The sequence below is a fragment of the Nicotiana tabacum genome, chromosome 1 (assembly GCF_000715075.1).
Source record: "Nicotiana tabacum cultivar K326 chromosome 1, ASM71507v2, whole genome shotgun sequence".
Lineage (NCBI taxonomy): Eukaryota > Viridiplantae > Streptophyta > Magnoliopsida > Solanales > Solanaceae > Nicotiana > Nicotiana tabacum.
Window position 1 is genome coordinate 37,485,276 of NC_134080.1, and position 18,568 is coordinate 37,503,843.

Sequence of the window (18,568 nt, forward strand, 5' to 3'; positions counted from 1 at the left end):
TGCATTGTCTATATTTTATAGGAATACTATTAGCATAAAGGGTAATATGGAAACTATGAACATATTTGGTAATATAGTTTCCTATATGGTATAGGAACGAAAATTTCCCAAATAGGAGAAGAAAGAAATTAGGCTTAGTTAAATTTTTGGGTCAAATTTTGTCTAAGAATGACCTTCTCTTGGACCTTCTTTTGATTTTAAAATCAAGACCATGTTCATCTTAAAATTAAATTGTTTTTTTTCTTTTTTTCTAAAGAACAAATTAAAATACAACTATTGCTAATTCATGCTAGTTAAGTAAATAATTATAATGCAAAAATACTAAAGTTACACATTGAGGTAACAAATAAAACTATTTTTTTGTTTTTTTTTTAAAAAATTATGGAAGTTAAATAAACTGAAAGTAACAAGATAAAACATCAATTACCTAAATAAGAGAAAATATTTTTGTAATTTTTTTTATGATAAAAAAAATAAAATGGTCAAAACTAGTTAAAATATCGATATTAGGCTTAAACTAAATATTTACGCTAAAAATATGTAAAATCTTGGGGATGGTCAAAAATTACATGTCTACAATTACTTACTGAGTTAGCGTACTCACATTACTCCCTGCACCTTGTGTGCAGATCCAGGAGTTGCTGGACGTGCTAGTGAGTGTTGATTTCATCTGTCGCGGATCTGTTGGAGTGAGCAAGGTAGTTGCATGGCGATCGCAGCGCTGCTCATCTCCCTCCTATCTTCCTATAGAATGTTATTAGTTGTTTTCCAGACTGTATATGTCTTAGTATTAATTCAACTTTTTGCTGGTATGTTACAAAAACCCGGATTAATTCAACTTTTTTGCTGGTATGTTACAAAAAATGAGTTTTATAGTTTTCTTGTTCTGGGCTTTAAGACCAAGGGACTGTGAAACGGTTCTTGAAATTTTTAGTCATTTCTTTCTAGGTGTTTCAAGTAGACATATCTAAAGGAGTACATGCTATTTTTTAACTGACTATATCGGGTCTTCTTGCCCCACCCCTTTTGCATCCCAAATCTGCCTCCACCCCCTTATATTCTCGTTTTCTTCTTCTCCTTTCTTTGTACATTTTATATTGTTGGGGCTATACCAGTGGTAGCGGTGATAGCTCCTTCTGGTTTTTGGGTCGTGGTATTTTCTGTGTTTTCAGGAATTCTCGAAGTATTGGAGACAAGTTGGGCGCACGAGCACTGGCGAAGGAGAGCAACCTGGGCGAGTGTCAGCAAAGGGCGGTAGGAAGTGGTGCGTGAGCGTACAACTACATCGAGTACAGCAAATCAGCCACAGGTTTTGTTATCGGGAGTTGGTACCTCCTGTTTTACTGTTTCCCTTTTGGTGTTAGCTAAATTACTGGTACTTTACTTCGCAATAGTTAAACCTTTCAACTAGGATACTAGTTACCACTTGTTTCCTTCTAGTTTGATTTGTTGTCCGTTGTGCACTAGCGAGTCTTCTCTAGATTGTTGTAGGTGTAGTGGCTGCAGTCTGGGATGATAGAATAAGGGCATGTCCTCAGGTGGGGCAGAGTGTGAGTCTAGGGTCAAGGGGTGGGACGGGTAGCAGGGGAGGTAGAGGGGGCAAGAGAGCCTATAGGTTGAGAATCGTGTCATGGAATATAGGTTCACTAACGAGTAAATCCATAGAGTTGGCAAAAATCCTTCAGAAGAGGAAGATTAATATAGTGTGTGTCCGGGAGACTAGGTGGGTCGGATCGAGGGCGAAAAACGTGGATGGGTATAAGTTGTGGTACTCTGGTGTCCTGAGGGGTAAGAATGGAGTGGGTATCCTGGTAGATAGCCATCTTAGAGAGTCCGTGGTAGAGGTCAGGCAGGTGAATGATAGACTAATAACTATTACGTTGGTGGTGGGTGAGGGTACTTTAAATGTCGTTAGCGCGTACGCACCGCAAGCAGGCTTGGATGAGGATATTACGAGGCGCTTTTGGGAGGGGTTGGATGAGATTGTTCGTAGTATACCGCCTTCTGAGAGGTTATTCATAAGAGGAGATTTCAATGGTCATATTAGGTCATCTGCAGGTGGGTACACTGAGGTGCATGGCGGCTTTGGTTTTGGGGAGCGGAACGGAGGGGGCATTTCGTTGTTGGACTTTGCCAAGGCTTTCGATCTAGTCATTGCGAACTAGAGTTTTACGAAGCGGGATGAACATTTGGTTACTTACCAAAGTTCGGTGGCGAAGACTCAGATTGACTATCTCCTCCTCAGGAGATGCGACAGAAGGTTGTGTGAGGACTGCAAGGTTATCCTAGGTGAGACCCTCTCAACGCAGCATAGGCTTTTGGTGATGGACATTTGTATTAGGATAAGGAGGAAGAAGAGGTCAGTACAAGGACGCCCCAGGATTAGGTAGGGCGCCTTAACTGAGGATAAAGCTAAGGAGTTGGAAGGAAGGTTATCGGCAATGGGAGCTTGGAGAAGTAGTGGGGACGCAAACACAATGTGGTCGACGACGGCGGACTGTATAAGAAAGGCGGCGAGAGAGGTGTTAGGGATATCTACGGGCCACAATGCTGGCCACAAAAGAGATTGGTGGTGGAATGCAATTGTCCAAGGTAAAGTGGAAGCAAAGAAGGCGGCTTACCTGCGGTTAGTAGGGAGCACTGACGAGGAGGAGAAAAGAGAGTATAGTGAAAGGTATAAAATAGCTAGGAAGGAGGCGAAGATGGCAGTGACGAAGGCTAAGACGACAACTTTTGCTCGTCTGTATGAGGAACTAAGGAACAAATGTGGGGAGAAGAAGTTATTCCGACTCGCTAAGGCGAGAGAGAGGACAACTCGGGATCTGGACCAAGTGAGGTGCATAAAAGATTATGACGACAAAGTTTTGATGGGAGATGACCAGATTAAGAGGAGGTGGCAGACCTACTTTCATAAACTTCTAAGTGAAGAAGGGGATCAGGATATTATACTTGGGGAATTGAGGAATGCCGACAGTCACCATGAATTAAGTAATTGTAGGGACATTGAGATCGATGAAGTCATGGAGGCAATGCGTAAGATGAGAAGGGGCAGAGCTACCGGGCCAGACGAAAATTCCGGTTGAACTGTGGAGGTGTGTGGGTAGAGCAGGCTTGGAATGGCTTACTGGATTGTTTAGTGTTATATTCAAGTCTAATAGGATGCCTGAAGAGTGGAGGTGGAGTACAATGGTTCCGTTGTATAAGAACAAGGGTGATGTCCAGAGCTGTAACAACTATAAGGGCATCAAATTACTAAGTCATACCATGAAAGTTTGGGAGAGAGTGGTAGAAATGAGAGTGCGAAGGACGGTGTCTATTTCAGACAATCAGTTCGGGTTCATGCCAGGGCGATCTACCACAGAAGCTATCCACCTTATTAGGAGGATGGTGGAACAGTACAGGGATAGGAAGAAGGATCTCCACATGGTGTTTATTGATCTGGAGAAAGCGTACGATAGGGTTCCTAGGGAGGTCTTATGGAGATGCTTAGAGGATAAAGGGGTCCCGGTTGACTATATTAGGGTGATTAAAGACATGTATGCTGGAGCTAAGACTCGGGTTAGGACAGTAGGAGGCGACTCTAAACACTTTCCAGTTATTACGGGGTTGCACCAAGGGTCTGCGCTCAGCCCATTCCTATTTGCCCTGGTGATGGATGCACTGACTCATCATATTCAAGGGGAGGTGCCATGGTGCATGCTATTTGCTAATGACATTATTCTAATTGACGAGACACGAGGCGGCGTCAACGAGAGGCTAGAGATTTGGAGACATGCTCTTGAGTCTAAAGGTTTCAAGATGAGTAGGACGAAGATGGAATACCTCGAGTGCAAATTTGGGGTTGAGCCGACGGAAGCGGGAGTTGAAGTGAGGCTTGACTCTTAAGTCATTCCCAAGAGGGGTAGTTTCAAGTACCTTGGATCGGTTATTCAGGGGATCGGGGAGATTGACGAGGATGTCACCCACCGTATAGGGGTGGGGTGGATGAAGTGGAGGTTAGCATCGGGAGTCTTGTGTGACAAGAAAGTGCCACCGTTACTAAAAGGTAAGTTTTATAGAGCAGCGGTTAGGCCTGCCATGTTATATGGAACTGAATGTTGACCGGTAAAGAACTCACACATCCAGAAGATAAAAGTAGCAGAGATGAGGATGTTGAGGTGGATGTGCGGGCATACAAGGATGGATAAGATTAGGAATGAAGATATTCAAGAGAAGGTGGGCGTAGCCCCCATGGAGGACAATATGCGGGAAGTAAGACTCAGATGGTTTGAGCACATTTAGAGGAGGAGCACTGATGCACCGGTGAGGAGGTGTGAGCGACTGGCTGTAGTGGGCACGCGGAGAGGTAGAGGGCGACCTAAGAAGTATTGCGGAGAGGTGATCAGACAGGACATGGCGCGACTTAGGATTACTGAGGACATGGCCCTTGACAGGGAATTATGGAGGTCGAGCATTAAGGTTGTAGGTTAGGGGAAAGTTGTGAATATTTCTACAGCACAATAGAGTGAGACTAGCCAGTTAGGAGTTAGACTAAGAATGCCATTGGTCGTCTATTGATGCAGGGCTTTACCTGCTAGTTTTTACTATACCATCCATCTATTTCGTATTTCGTATTTTGTATTTCATATCTCTTATAAAGCTGTTATTTTATTATGCATTTTTATGGTACTAATATATCGTCTCCTGTTGCTTTTTTGAGCCGAGGGTCTCCTGGAAACAGCCTCTCTACCCTTCGGGGTAGGGGTAAGGTCTGCGTACATATTACCCTCCCCAGACCCCACTTGTGGGATTATACTAGGTCGTTGTTGTTGTTGTTGTTGATATGTCTTAGTATTATCGGACAGTCCTTGGTAGATGCTCATGACTAGTGACACCCCGATGTCGGGCTTTCTTTTCGCACTTTTGTTTTGATTTACACTCCTTATGAAGGTTTTATATTAAATAGCTTTGGAAATTGTCTTGAAAAGGAAATCTCATTTGTTTTGGTAATGTGTCAGCTTGCCTAGTACCACGATAGGTACCATCACAACAGGGTTAGTTTTGGGCCGCGACACTAATATTCAAGGAAGCATAAATTCTCATTAACGGTCAAGTAACCCGTCCAAAACTCAAGTAAATGACATTCTACCTTTTAAAATTCCTTTATCAAGTTCCGATATGACTTAAGCATTTAAATTAGCAAGTAAGGTGCAAATATCGCAAGTATCACATGATTTGGGTCTTAAACTACCCGGACATAAGTATAATTAGTAGCTACGTACGGATTCTCATCACCTTGTGCGCACTTAGCCCCCACAAATAGGAGCACATATTAAATCAATTCACCTATAGGATTAATTCCCTTTTACAAGGTTAGAAAAGAGACTTACCTTGTCTCGAGCTTACTTTCCAGTCCAAAATTGTGCTTTAAATCCTCAATTTGATGCCAAACGACTCGAAACTAATCAAATGTTATATAAAATAGTCAATACATGTTCAAAATTTCATATCCCAACTATTAAAGTGATTATCCAACCCTAATTGAAGAATTCCTAAAATTTACCCCCAGGCCCACGTGCCCGGATTCCGAAAATGTTTGGAGAAAGTTGCTACACATAACCTCATGAACTCAAATATATGTTTTTCACCCCATTCCATAATCATTTTCGTGGCCAAAATCCATTTTTATCAAAGCCCTAGGTTTTACTCAAAAATCCCATAAATCTAACCATTTTCCATGTTAAATCTACTTATGATTCGTGTATTAGGTAAGGAATCGATAGGGATCACTTAGCTCTTGATGTTGATGGAACCCCTCTAAAAAATGCTCTCAAAATCGTCCAAGACCAAGTGGGAAATGAGGGAAATAAACCTAAGTCCCGCATTAAAAGTTGTTGCACAGGTCGCAGATGCCGCATTTGCGACACCTGGTTCGCAAATGCGACAAAATTTTTGCAAATGTGAAGCTGAGCCCCACTGTCAAGTTTGCAAATACGACAAAATTGTTCGCAAATGCGAAGGGAGGTTGGTCGCAAAAGTGACTGGAAATCTCGCAAATACGAGTCTTGCCTTGGTGGGCTTCTTCGCAATTGTGAAGCCCTTCTCGCAAATGCGAACCAATTCCCGCATTTGTGATACCTGAGAAACCAGCAAAAAAACCAAGAAAAACTGAAGTCTTCTCATCCATCCGAATGCGTACAAAACTCACTTGATCCCTCAAGGCTCCATACCGAACGTCATCACAAGTCTAAAAATATCATACGAACTCGCTCACGTGATCGAAACACCAAAATAACAACTAAAATTACGAACTGGATGCCAAAACACATGGATTAACTCATGAAACTCAAAAACTTCTAAAAATACTTTCGCGTATTCAATTCCTATCAAATCAACCCGGAATAACGTCAAATTTTGCGTGCAAGTCATAAACGCCATTACAAAACTATTCCTAATCTCAGAATCCAAATTGGGCCTCGTTACACCAATACCTACTCCAAACCAAATTTAAAGAACTTTAAAACCTTCAAAGAGCCAACTTTCACTATTGGGCGCCGAAACGCTCCCGGGTCATCCAAAACCCGATCCGAACATACACCCAAGTCCGAAATTATTATACGAACCTATTAGCACCATCAAATCCCGATTCCGGGGTTATTTACTCAAAACGTTGACCGAAGTCAAACTTAGTCTTTTTGGCCAACCTTATGTGATAAGCTATGCGTCTTTTGTTTTGATGATTTGACAAACTTCATGAAAGAACAAGATAAGGAATCTGGTACAATTAATTCTCTTGCATTCAAAGTAACTAGTCAGATGTCTGGTTCAATTCTCAATGAAATCAGATGAGGAAACAATAGAGGGAACAAATATGGATCAATTCCCCTGGTCGTTGTACAGTTAACTCTACAGCTGTAAAAGTTGTTCCAATATACCGTCTGGAAACAGTACAACGACACAACTATATGACATTACACACATATATTATTAACATGAGATAAGGGATTTCATCTCCCTGTTCCTCCAAGTTCCAACATTTATGAAGAAGAAGTAAAAAACTTTTATGTTGTATGTGATACTCTATTGCTATGTGTGCATAGGATTGAGCTAGTTCTTGATGAGGAGAAGTTGGGGAGATTCTTGGATCTGATTGATGGTTCAGCCTACTCAGATAGGTAGAGAACTAGGTCCCCGTGGACCCTTGGCAGAATAGAATGCTAAGTTGAATGATGAGAATGAAAGATTGAGGAAATAGGTGGAGGACCTAAGAGAGCAAATGATCATTGATCAAAGCATTGTGAATGAATGAATGGACAAGCTCATCAAGGCCTTAGCCCTTTACTTTTCCTCCTGCCAAGTGATCCATGTATTTCACTCCTTCCAAATTCCCTTGAATTCCTATCTTCTTTTGATCCCTATGTTTGATGATATTTGTACTTTAATTGTTTAAATTGTCATATTATGTATTGTTGAAACTACTGTGCTTTTATATAATTACTCTACTATAGGCAATCACTCTATTTTGTGCAATGGCATTCACTTGTTGTTCTTGTTATTATTTATGTTGTGTTGCCCAAGTGGCATGAGTTAATATTACTGAACTTCTTTCTGGTTGTGCTTCTTCTGTTATTCTTTTCAATGATGCCAAAAGGGGGAAGTTATATAGGTGTCAACATGGGGGAGGAACAGAATCGACTTGATATATTGTGTTGTGCATGAAAGATAGCTCTATTTCGCAAGGGGAACGTTGCTGATAACATGTTGATTATAGGTATGATCCGCAGGGTAACATGTGAGGAATCTAGTTCTCAAGAGGAACATTAATTTTGGGTTTGTCATCATCAAAAGGGGGAAATTGATAAGTTATGTTATTTTGTCTTTTGATGATTTGCCAAACAATCTTGAAGAACCGGTTGTGATCAGTTCCTTTGGTCTGGTGCTCATGGGGAATATGGCTGATTCGTAGGGGGAACAATGTGGAGATCTGGTTCTTATGGGGAATAACAATTCTAAGTTTGTCATTATTAAAAAAGGGGAAATTGATAAGTTATGCGTCTTTTGTTTTGATGATTTGACAAACTTCATGAGAGTACAAGATAAGGAAGCTGGTATAATTAGTTCCCTTGCATTCAGAGTAACTAGTCAGATGTCTGGTTCAATTCTCAATGAAATCCCCTGGTCATTGTACAGTCAACTCTACAGCTGTAAAAGCTGCTACAATGTACTGTCTTGCTGCAGTACAACAACACAGTTGTAGCTTGCTAATGCCAAACTAAAAGGCACTTTATTACATCACCCTTGATGAAACCACACACATATATTATTAACATGAGGCAAGGGATTTCATCTCCCTAACACTTGCAAATCAAAATAAAATATTCTCTTAAGTGCTAGCCACCACATCTCTCAAGAATAAAGCTACTGCAACCTCAAGAACCAGATCCAAAGATTGAAGATATCTTAATTCCTTAGGTTTGTTAAGTCTTTGTTATTTTGTTCTTCACTTATAGTTCCTACTTAGCTTAGTTAGAAACATTGTGTAGGAAACCTTTGTAAATCATAAACCATTGTATTTGTGTCTTGTCTAGAGTTAGTCGAGTTGGAAGTCTTTGTAATAGAGGTATTACAAAGTGGCTTGTAATAGTGTTGTTACAAGTTAGTGAGTGATTAAGTCTTTGTAATTGAGTTATTACAAAGTGGCTTGTAATAGTGTAGTTACAAGTTAGTGAGGGACTAAGAGGTTAATTCCTAGGTTACAATAGGTTGTAATCTAAAGATTGCTCAGTAGTGAAGTTGAAATCCTACAAGAGTTGATCATGGTTTTTAAACTCGTTGAGCTGGGAGTTTTCCACGTAAAATTCCTCTGTGTTCTTTATTTATTGCCAATTTACTGTGGAAACAAATAGAGAACCTGGTTCCCTATACTGTTTGGTTTTATAGTTTGTTGCTTACTATGTGAACTGATAGAGAATCCGGTTCTCTATATAGTTTGGTAGACCCTTAAATTCTATCAATTGGTATCAGAGCAGGTTCTTTCTAAAAAGTTAACACCTACAAAGGATCCTCATCATGGCTGCTCCACTAAACTTTGAGGAAGGACAATCAACATATAGACCCCCAAGATTTAACGGCCAATACTATGGTTGGTGGAAAACAAGAATGCATGACTTCATAATGGCTGAGGACTTCGAGCTTTGGGATGTGATTTTTGATGGTCCGTTTGTCCCTATGAAGGTTGTTGGAGAGGGAACAAAGACTATTCCAAAAACAAGAAAAGAATACAATGGTGGTGATCGAAAAGCTATTGAGAAGAACTTCAAGGCAAAGAAGATTCTTGTGTGTGGTATTGGACAAGACGAGTATAATCGTATCTCAGCATGTGAATCTGCCAAGGAAATCTGGGAAGCTCTTCAAATGGTTCACGAGGGAACTACTCAGGTAAAGTAGTCCAAAATAGATATGCTTACAACTGAATATGAAAATTTTAAAATAGAAGAGCATGAGTCCATTCAAGATATGCATACCCGTTTCACCTCCATAATCAATGAGCTTCATTCACTTGGTGAAATCATTCCAACCAACAAGCTGGTCCGGAAGACACTCAGTGTTCTACCAGATTCCTGGGAGAGCAAGGTTAATGCTATCAATGAAGCCAAAGACCTGCAGAAGCTGACTATTGACGAGTTTATTGGAAATCTCAAAACATATGAGATGAAGAGAAAGAAGTATCTTGAAAGAAGAGAGCCCAATGAGGAGAGGAACCTGGTTCTCAAAGCTTCCCACACTGACTCAAGTAGTGATGAAATCTGAAATGACATATCTCACTCGAAGATTTCAAAAGATGGTTCGTAAAAATGGTGGGATCCCAAAGAAAGGAAGTTCCAACAGGAATTTCAAAGGAAATGATTGTTGTCATAAGTGTGGAAAGCCTGGACACTTGATTAAAGATTGCCCTCTTCATAAGTAGGATCATTACAAAACCAACACTAAAAGGCGTCTAAGAGGAACCAGGTCCCTGACAGAAAGTTCAAAAGAAGAGATGTTGTTGACAACATGGTGAAGCAAGCCCTGGCTGACTGGGGAAATTCCTCCGGTGAATCTGAAGGTGAAAATGACCAAGGAGATACATCTATGATGGTTGCTGACAATGGATCTTCAGAATATGAATCAATCTTTGCACTCATGACCAAATCTGATGATGATGAGGACAAGGAGGAATATGAGGTAAGTTTTCTTGATGTTCAAAGAAATTTGAAAACTTACTCTAAGAAAAAATTGATGTCCTTAGCAAATGTGTTGATTGATGCCTATCATAGCCTCATTAAAGAGAAAAATGATTTAATAGAAGAAATTGGTGACATAGAACAAGAGGAATAATATGGTAGTTTTCATTGTAGATTTGAAAGAACAAGTGGAAGAAGTAACTAGAGAAAATAACTTGTTGAAAAGCCAAATGAAAAAATGGATGGACAATACTAAGGGTAAAGAAGTGGCTAGTGAGGCTCAACTTGAGCTTGAGAGTGAGCTTAAGAAATTTAAAACAAGTCTTTTTGCTGGGCTTGAAAAGAATAGACAACTTCAGGAGGATTTGAAAAGGGTTAAAAATGATCTTGATAAGTCATTCAATTGTACCTGGTCCTTTGATGTAATAACGTATATGCATAAGAGTAATGGTGGAAACAAGTACGGAATCGGGTTCCAAAAGACTAAAACCTCCTACAATCCCACATAGAAAGTATGTAATTTTGGCTGATAATTGGTTGTGTACTCACTATGGTCAAACGGGTCATTACAAGAACCCCTATAAAACTAAAATTCAATCTTTGCAGAAAAACATAGTTTTTGTTGAAAAGAGGCCTGCTGATGAGGAACCTGATTCCTTGAAAAGAAAATATGTGTTGCCTACATGAGCAAAAAGAAGTTTGATCCGCCCGTTCCATCATTATAAGGGAACCAAGCTGGCTTGGGTTCCTAAGTCTAATCATTGATTTAGTGTGCAGGCTAAAGTGAGAGGTAGCAGTAAAAAAATGGTACATGGATAGTGGCTGCTCTAAGCATAAAATTAGAAGAATGAATGATTTCCTCTCACTCTAGGCCTTCCAAGGTGGGAGTGTGTCCTTTGGAAATGACAAGAAGGCTATATTCTTGGTGTTGGAAAAATTGACAAAACACTCTCCCATGTAACTGAAATGTGTACTATGTGAATGGCTTGAAATATAGCTTATTGAGTGTGTCTCAAATTTGTGATAAGAAAAAATAAAGTAAAGTTCTTGTCCAAATCTTGGACTTTCACCAATCTTAAAACTGGTGAAATGGTATTGATAGCCAAGAGATTCAAGAATATCTATGTTGCAGACCTTGATTCACTGAATGGTAGTGGTATAACATACTTAAGTGTCATTGATGATGATGTAGAGTTATGGCACAGAAGGCTGGGGCATGTGAGTTTTTATTTGCTGAACAAGTCGGTTAGAAACATGAAATATCATATGCACACTCGACAAGCTAGGTGGTAAAGCAAGCTCATAAGCCACCTCCCCAATCCTCCGAATCACCTCAAAAGGCCCAATGAACAGAGGACTCAATTTACCCTTCTTCCCAAACCTCATAACACCCTTCATGGGTGAAACCTTCAGTAGAACCTTCTCCCCAACCATGTATGACACATTACGAACCTTCCTATCAGCATAACTCTTTTGTCTTGACTGCGCTATACGAAGCCGCTCCTGAATCACTTTCACCTTGTCCAAAGCATCATGCACTAAGTCTGTCCCCAAAAGCTTGGCCTCGTCTGCCTCAAACCATCCTACTGGATATCTACACCGTCTCCCATATAAAGCCTTATATAGAGCTATCTGAATACTCGACTGATAATTGTTGTTATATGCAAACTCTGCGATCGGTAGAAACTGATCCCATGAACCCCCAAAATAAATGACACAAACGCGCAACATGTCCTCCAATATCTGAATAGTGCACTCGGACTGCCCGTCCATCTGAGGGTGAAAAACTGCACTCAACTCAACTTGAGTACCCAACTCTCGCTGCACAGCTCTCCAAAACTGCGAAGTGAACTGAGTACCTCTATCTGAAATGATGAAAACTGGGACACCATGCAGGCGAACAATCTCTCGAATATAAATCTCAGCTAACCGCTCTGATGAATAGGTAGTACACACAGGAATAAAGTGCGCGGACTTGGTCAGTCGATCCACAATCACCCTAATAGCATCGAACTTCCTCAAAGTCTGTGGGAGTCCAACTACGAAATTCATGGTGATCCGCTCCCACTTTCACTCTGGAATATCTATCTGTTGAAGCAAGCCACCCGGTCTCTAATGCTCATATTTCACCTGCTGATAATTGAGACACCGAGCTACAAATACCATTATGTCTTTCTTTATTCTCATCCACCAGTAGTGCTGTCTCAAATCCTGATATATCTTCGCGGCTCCCGGATGAATGGAATACCGCGAGCTATGAGCCTCCTCCCGAATCAACTCCCGAAGACCATCCATATTGGGCACACATATCCGGCCCTGCATTCTCAATACCCCCATCATCACCAATAGTCACATATTTGGCATCGTCGTGCTGGACTCTGTCCTTGAGGACAAGCAAATGAGGATCATCATACTAGTGCTCTCTAATGTGATCAAACAAGGAAGAGCGAGGAACCATACAAGCTAGGATCCAACTGGGCTCCGAAATATCCAACCTCATAAATTGATTGGCCAAGGCCTGAACATCAACTGCAAGAGGTCTCTTCCCAACAGGATTATATGCCAAACTGCCCATACTCACCGCCTTCTTACTCAAGGCATCAGCTACTACATTGGCCTTCCCCGGATGGTACAAGATAGTGATATCATAATCCTTTAGCAGCTCCAACCATCTCCGCTGCCTCAAATTGAGATCCTTCTGCTTGAACAAGTGCTGGAGGCTACGATGATTAGTAAACACCTCACAAGACACACCATAGAGATAATGCCTCCAAATCTTCAACGCGTGAACAATGGCAGCCAACTCTAAATCATGAATAGGGTAGTTCTTCTCATGGGGTTTCAACTGACGAGAAACATAAGCAATCAATCTACCCTCATGCATCAATACACACCCAATACCAACTCTAGAAGCATCGCAATATACTGTATATGAACCTGAAGCTGATGGCAAAACTAACACTAGAGTTGTGGTGAAGACAGTCTTGAGATTCTGGAAGCTCGCCTCACACTCATCCGACCACCTAAATGGAGCACCCTTTTGAGTCAATTAGGTCAAGGGTGATGCAATAGATGAAAATCCCTGAACGAACCAACGGTAATAACCTGCCAAACCAAGAAAGCTACAAATCTCTATGGTTGAGGACGGTTTGGGCCAACACTGAACCGCCTCTATCTTCTTCGGATCAACCTGAATACCCTTACTGGACACCATGTGCCCCAAAAAAGCCACTGAACTGAGCCAAAACTCACACTTGGAGAACTTTGCATAAAGCTTCTCCTCCCTCAACCGCTACAATACAACTCTCAAATGCTCAGCGTGCTCCTTCTGACTACGCGCCAGAATATCATCAATGAATACAATAACAAACGAGTCGAGATAAGGCCGAAACACATTGTTCATCAAATGCATGAAAGTTGTTGGGGTATTGGTCAGCCCAAAAGACATCATAAAGAACTCATAATGACCATATCGGGTCCTGAAAGTCGTCTTAAGAATATCCGAGTCCCTGATTTTCAACTAGTGATACCCTGACCGGAGATCAATCTTGGAGAACACCCTCGCTCCCTGAAGTTGGTCAAATAAATCATCAATACAAGGTAAAGGATACTTGTTCTTGATTGTAACTTTGTTCAACTACGTGTAATCAATGCACATCCTCATCGTGCCATCCTTTTTCTTTATAAATGGAACAATTGCACCCCAAGGCGACATACTAGGCCGAATAAACCCCTTATCAAGGAGTTCCTGAAGCTGCTCCTTCAACTCCGCAGGTGCCATATGATACGGTGGAATTGAAATGGGCTGAGTTCCCGGACCAAATCAATATCGAAGTCAATATCCCTGTCCAGTGGCATGTCCGGCAGGTCTACAAGAAACGCATCTGGAAAGTCCCTTACCATCAAGACTGAATAAATGGTAGGAGTCTCTGCACTAACATCCCTCATGAAGGCCAAATAAGAAACGCAACCCTTCCCAACCATCTGCTGGGCCTTCAAAAACGAAATCACTCTACTTGGAACAAAATAAGTCGAACCTCGCCACTCAATCCGTAGCACACCCAGCATAGCTAACGTCACTATCTTAGCATGACAGTCCAAAATAGCATGACACGAAGATAGCCAATCCATGCCTAATATCACATCAAAATCCACCATATAAAGCAATAGAAGGTCTACTCGGGTCTCCAAATCCTCAATAGTCACCACACACGACTGATATACGCGGTCCACAATAATAGTATCGCCCACCAGAGTAGATACATGAATAGATGAAACAAGAGACTCACGGGGCATATCCAAATAACGAGCAAAATACGATGACACATATGAAAAAATGGAACCAGGATCAAATAACACAGAGGCATCTCTATGGCAAGCTAAGACAATACCTGTAATCACGACATTTGAAGCAATAACATCTGGTCTAGCTGGGAGTGCATAGAAACGGGCCTGACCACGACCTGATCGACCTCCCCTCTAGGGCGACCCTTAGCTGATTGACCCCCACCCCTAGCTGCCTGGGCAGGTGGTGAAGTAACTGGAGCTGAAGTCGATGGATGACTCATCTACTGAGATAGACCCCCAAGAAGACGAGGACATTGTCTCCTCATATGCCCGAACTCTCTACACTCATAATAACTCCCTGGTGCGGGGGACGAGGATTGAATAGAACCCCTATCACAGGGATGACTAGTAGAAGGACTTAGCATGGAAGAGCCCTAAACTGATGGAGCACGGGACGAGCCCTAGGCTGGAAGGGCACTAAGTGATGAATGGCCCTAATGAGAACTATGAGAAACATGGCTCTATGATGCCCCACAATGAACTGGGCGAGCTGACTCAGCATGTAAATGGACGGCCTCTGTCGTGCTGAAACTGGACTCTCGAAGGAGCACCACCAAAACTACCAAATCCTCGAGACCTCTTGACCTCCCTCTCATCTCTCCCCTTGCGACAAATTGACTCAATCTCTCGGGAAATATCAACAACATGCTCAAAAGTAGCACCTGACACCCTCTCTCTGGTCATGAGAATCTGAATCTGATATGTGAATCCATCCACGAACCTCCTGATCCTCTCCCTATCCGTAAGAACTAACCAAACATCATGACGAGTTAGCTCTGAAAATCTCATTTCATACTGTGTCACATTCGTACCATCCTGACGCAACTGCTCGAACTGCATGTGCAGATCCTCCCTACGAGACTATGGCACATACTTCTCCAAAAAGAGAGCGGAGAACTGCTGCCAGGTAAGGGGCGCTGCACCAACAGGCCTACGCCTCTCATAAGCCTCCCACTAAGTAAAGGCAGCTCCTGAAAATTAGAAAGTAGTGAACGAGACCCCACTGGTCTCCAAAATACCTACGGTCCAAAACATCCTCTAACACTTGTCCAAGAAACCCTGGCATTCTTGAACTCTGCACTACTGAAAGTCGGAGGCTGAAGTCTACCAAACCTCTCCAATCGACGCTACTCGTCGTCAGGCATAACTGGTACCACGTAATCCTAAGCAAGCGTAACCGGCTAGGCTGGAGGTGCCCCTGGCATCTGAAGTCCCTGCACAACCTGCTCAAGTGTGCGAGCAGTGGGAGTCTGGGTGTCTCCCCCAGCCTAAGAAGTAGCTGCGGCCGTAGTAACTGAGACCACCTGAGCCAGGCCAGTGCATACTGATAAAATCTGGGCTAGGGCCTCCTAAAGGTCCAGAATAACAATCAGCATAGCCGGTGCCTGAGCTGGTCCTGTTGGAGCTTCCACAACTGGGACCTGATCGTGAACTGGGGCGGCTGGTGGATCTGCAGGTGTTGCCCTAGCTGCTGTGCGGGCTACACCCCTGCCTCTACCACGGCCTCGACTGCGACCTCGGCCTCTAGTGGCCCCAACTGGTGGTACTGGTGGTTGTCCGTCCTGATCGGTAGGACGTGTCCTCACCATTTGTGAGAGAATAGAATAATAGAAGTTTAGTTACCAGAATCAATAGATTCGCATGACATGAATTCAAGAATGTGAAGTTTTTCCTAAAGGTTCTACAGCCTCTCGAAGATAAGTACAGATGTCTCCATACTGATCCACAAGACTCTACTAAACTTGCTCATGACTGGTGAGACCTATATAACCTAGGCTCTGTTACTAACTTGTCACGACCCTAAACCACCCCGGTCGTGATGACGCCTATCACAGTACCAGGCTAGCTGATTCGACATTTACAACAAAAATAGGTCTTTTCTTAATTCATTTACTAATCAGATACTATCACAAATCTTTTGTTTAAACATTTCAAAACAAGCGGAAACAATATGCAAAACATCAACCACTGCCCGATCCCGGCGTCACTAGTCATGAGCCACTAAAATAAAACCTGATACTGTCTACTCAATACAAGATGAGTCTGATAAAGACAAATACTAATAGATAGGAAGGAGGAGGGCAAGGTTGCGGATGCCGTACAGCTAACTTGCTAACTCTGGAAATGCTCTGAAGGAAGGAACAACTCTCACTCGGATGCCCTGGCACCTGGACCTGCACACAAGGTGCATGGAATAACGTGAGTATGCCAACTCAGTAAGTAACAATTATCAATAAAGGTTGAGTACAGTGACGAGCATTTAAAATCATATACATCTCATAACGTAAAATTCTTGGTGGAAATAACAAAGTCAATTTAGTAATTAAATTCCGAATATCTTGTAAAAACTCCAGTTTTGATGAAAGTTGTTTAAAACATTTGTTCAACATTTTCAATAGCGGCTCAGAATAAAAGGAGAGTGAAACAGAAATTTCATAACACAAGCCCCTCGGGCAAAGTATCACTCATATATATAGCCCCTCGGGCAAGCCTCTCAGTCACTCGTAACTCAGTTCTCATCAATCAGCACTCACACTCAGCACTCCCGCTCAATAGATATCTCATAATAACCACTACGGCGTGCAGCCCGATCCATAAATATATAGTCGACTGCGCTCACTGGGGTGTGCCAACTCTAGAGGGGCTCCTACAGCCCAAGCGCTATATCGTTTCGGCATGCAGCCCGATCTATCTACATATATATATATATATAGCTGCAACGTGCAGTCTGATCCATAAATATATAATCCTCACCATCAGGCGCTCGACCTCTCTCAATCATCAACCTCACAGCCATCTAGTCATTTCAGTAAAAAAAAATCAAGGAACTCAGCCCAAACAGTTTTCATATATTTGAAGGTAGAGTAATGAAATTGAATCAAACAATAAACAGGTAAAAATCATGACTAAGGATATGCTTTCGAATTAAAACAGTGTGAGGATAGTAGTAAAATAGCCTTGAGGATCCAAACAGTACGGCACAAGTCCCCAAACATGGCATTCATCACAAGTTAACAGAATATTTTTTAAACACATAGATTTCATATAGAATTTATCAAAATATGCAACTCTATAGTTGTCACGGGATGGACCAAGTCACAATCCCTACTGGTACACGCCCGTCACCTAACATGTGTGTCACCTCATTTATCAGAATTAGTACGAAATTCTGGGGTTTCATACCCTCAGATCTAGATTTACAATCATTACTTACCTCAAACCGGGCAAAAATCTACTTCGCGATGCTCTTGCCTCTCGCTTCGGCCTCCAAATGCTCTGAATCTAACCAAAATCCGAATCATATCATCAATACATGCCAAAGGGACAGAACTCACACGAAAATTATCAAATTAGACCCAAAATCCTGAATTTGCTCAAACCCATCCCCCGATCCCACGTCTTTGAATCCAACAAAAATCGTAAAACTAGAAACTCCTTTCACTCCCGGGTCTATACATACTAAAATTATCAAAATCGGACCTCAAATGGCCCCCTCAAATCCCCAATTTAAACTCTCCAATTTCAAGCCCTAATCTCTCAATTTCTTCTCTAATTTTTCCACTAATATCATGATTAAACAATGGAATAATCGCCATAAACACAATATACAAGGTCCAAGTAGCTTACCTCAATGAAAAAACACTTAATTCCCTTTTGAAATCACAGCCCCCAAGCTCCAACTCATCCAAAAATGGTGAAGAAATGATTGAAATTTGCGAAAAGGGCTTTTTATACTTTCTGCCCAGCTATTTCCGCATCTGCGGATAATATCTCGCACCTGCAGACCGCTTCTGCATCCAAAAATCCGCACCTGCGAAAGTCACTTAAGTCCTCAGACGTCGCACCTGCGCCCCAGGTCTCGCACCTGCGGTCCATCCCTCTGCTCCTGCGACCAATGCCGCTTCTGCGGCTCGCACCTGCGATCCCTAATCCGCATGTGCGGTTATGACAAAAAACAGCAGCTTCAACTGCAACTCCAATTTTTCCAACTCTCCGATAACCCATCGAAATCATCCTGA

At 42.0% G+C, this 18,568-nt stretch overlaps 1 protein-coding gene across 1 annotated transcript; it reads left to right on the forward strand.

Annotated features, from left to right (window-relative positions):
- Nucleotides 1-9,048: 9,048 nt before the first annotated feature.
- On the forward strand, nt 9,049-9,426 carry LOC142162577 (uncharacterized). The gene has a single exon (XM_075218842.1). The coding sequence runs from the start codon at nt 9,049-9,051 to the stop codon at nt 9,424-9,426; it is 378 nt and encodes a 125-aa protein (XP_075074943.1).
- The last annotated feature ends 9,142 nt before the right edge of the window (nt 9,427-18,568 follow it).

Bases quoted from the DNA above. Each gene is read 5' to 3' on its own strand.
- LOC142162577 (XM_075218842.1), top strand. From the start codon at position 9,049: ATGGCTGCTCCACTAAACTTTGAGGAAGGACAATCAACATATAGACCC.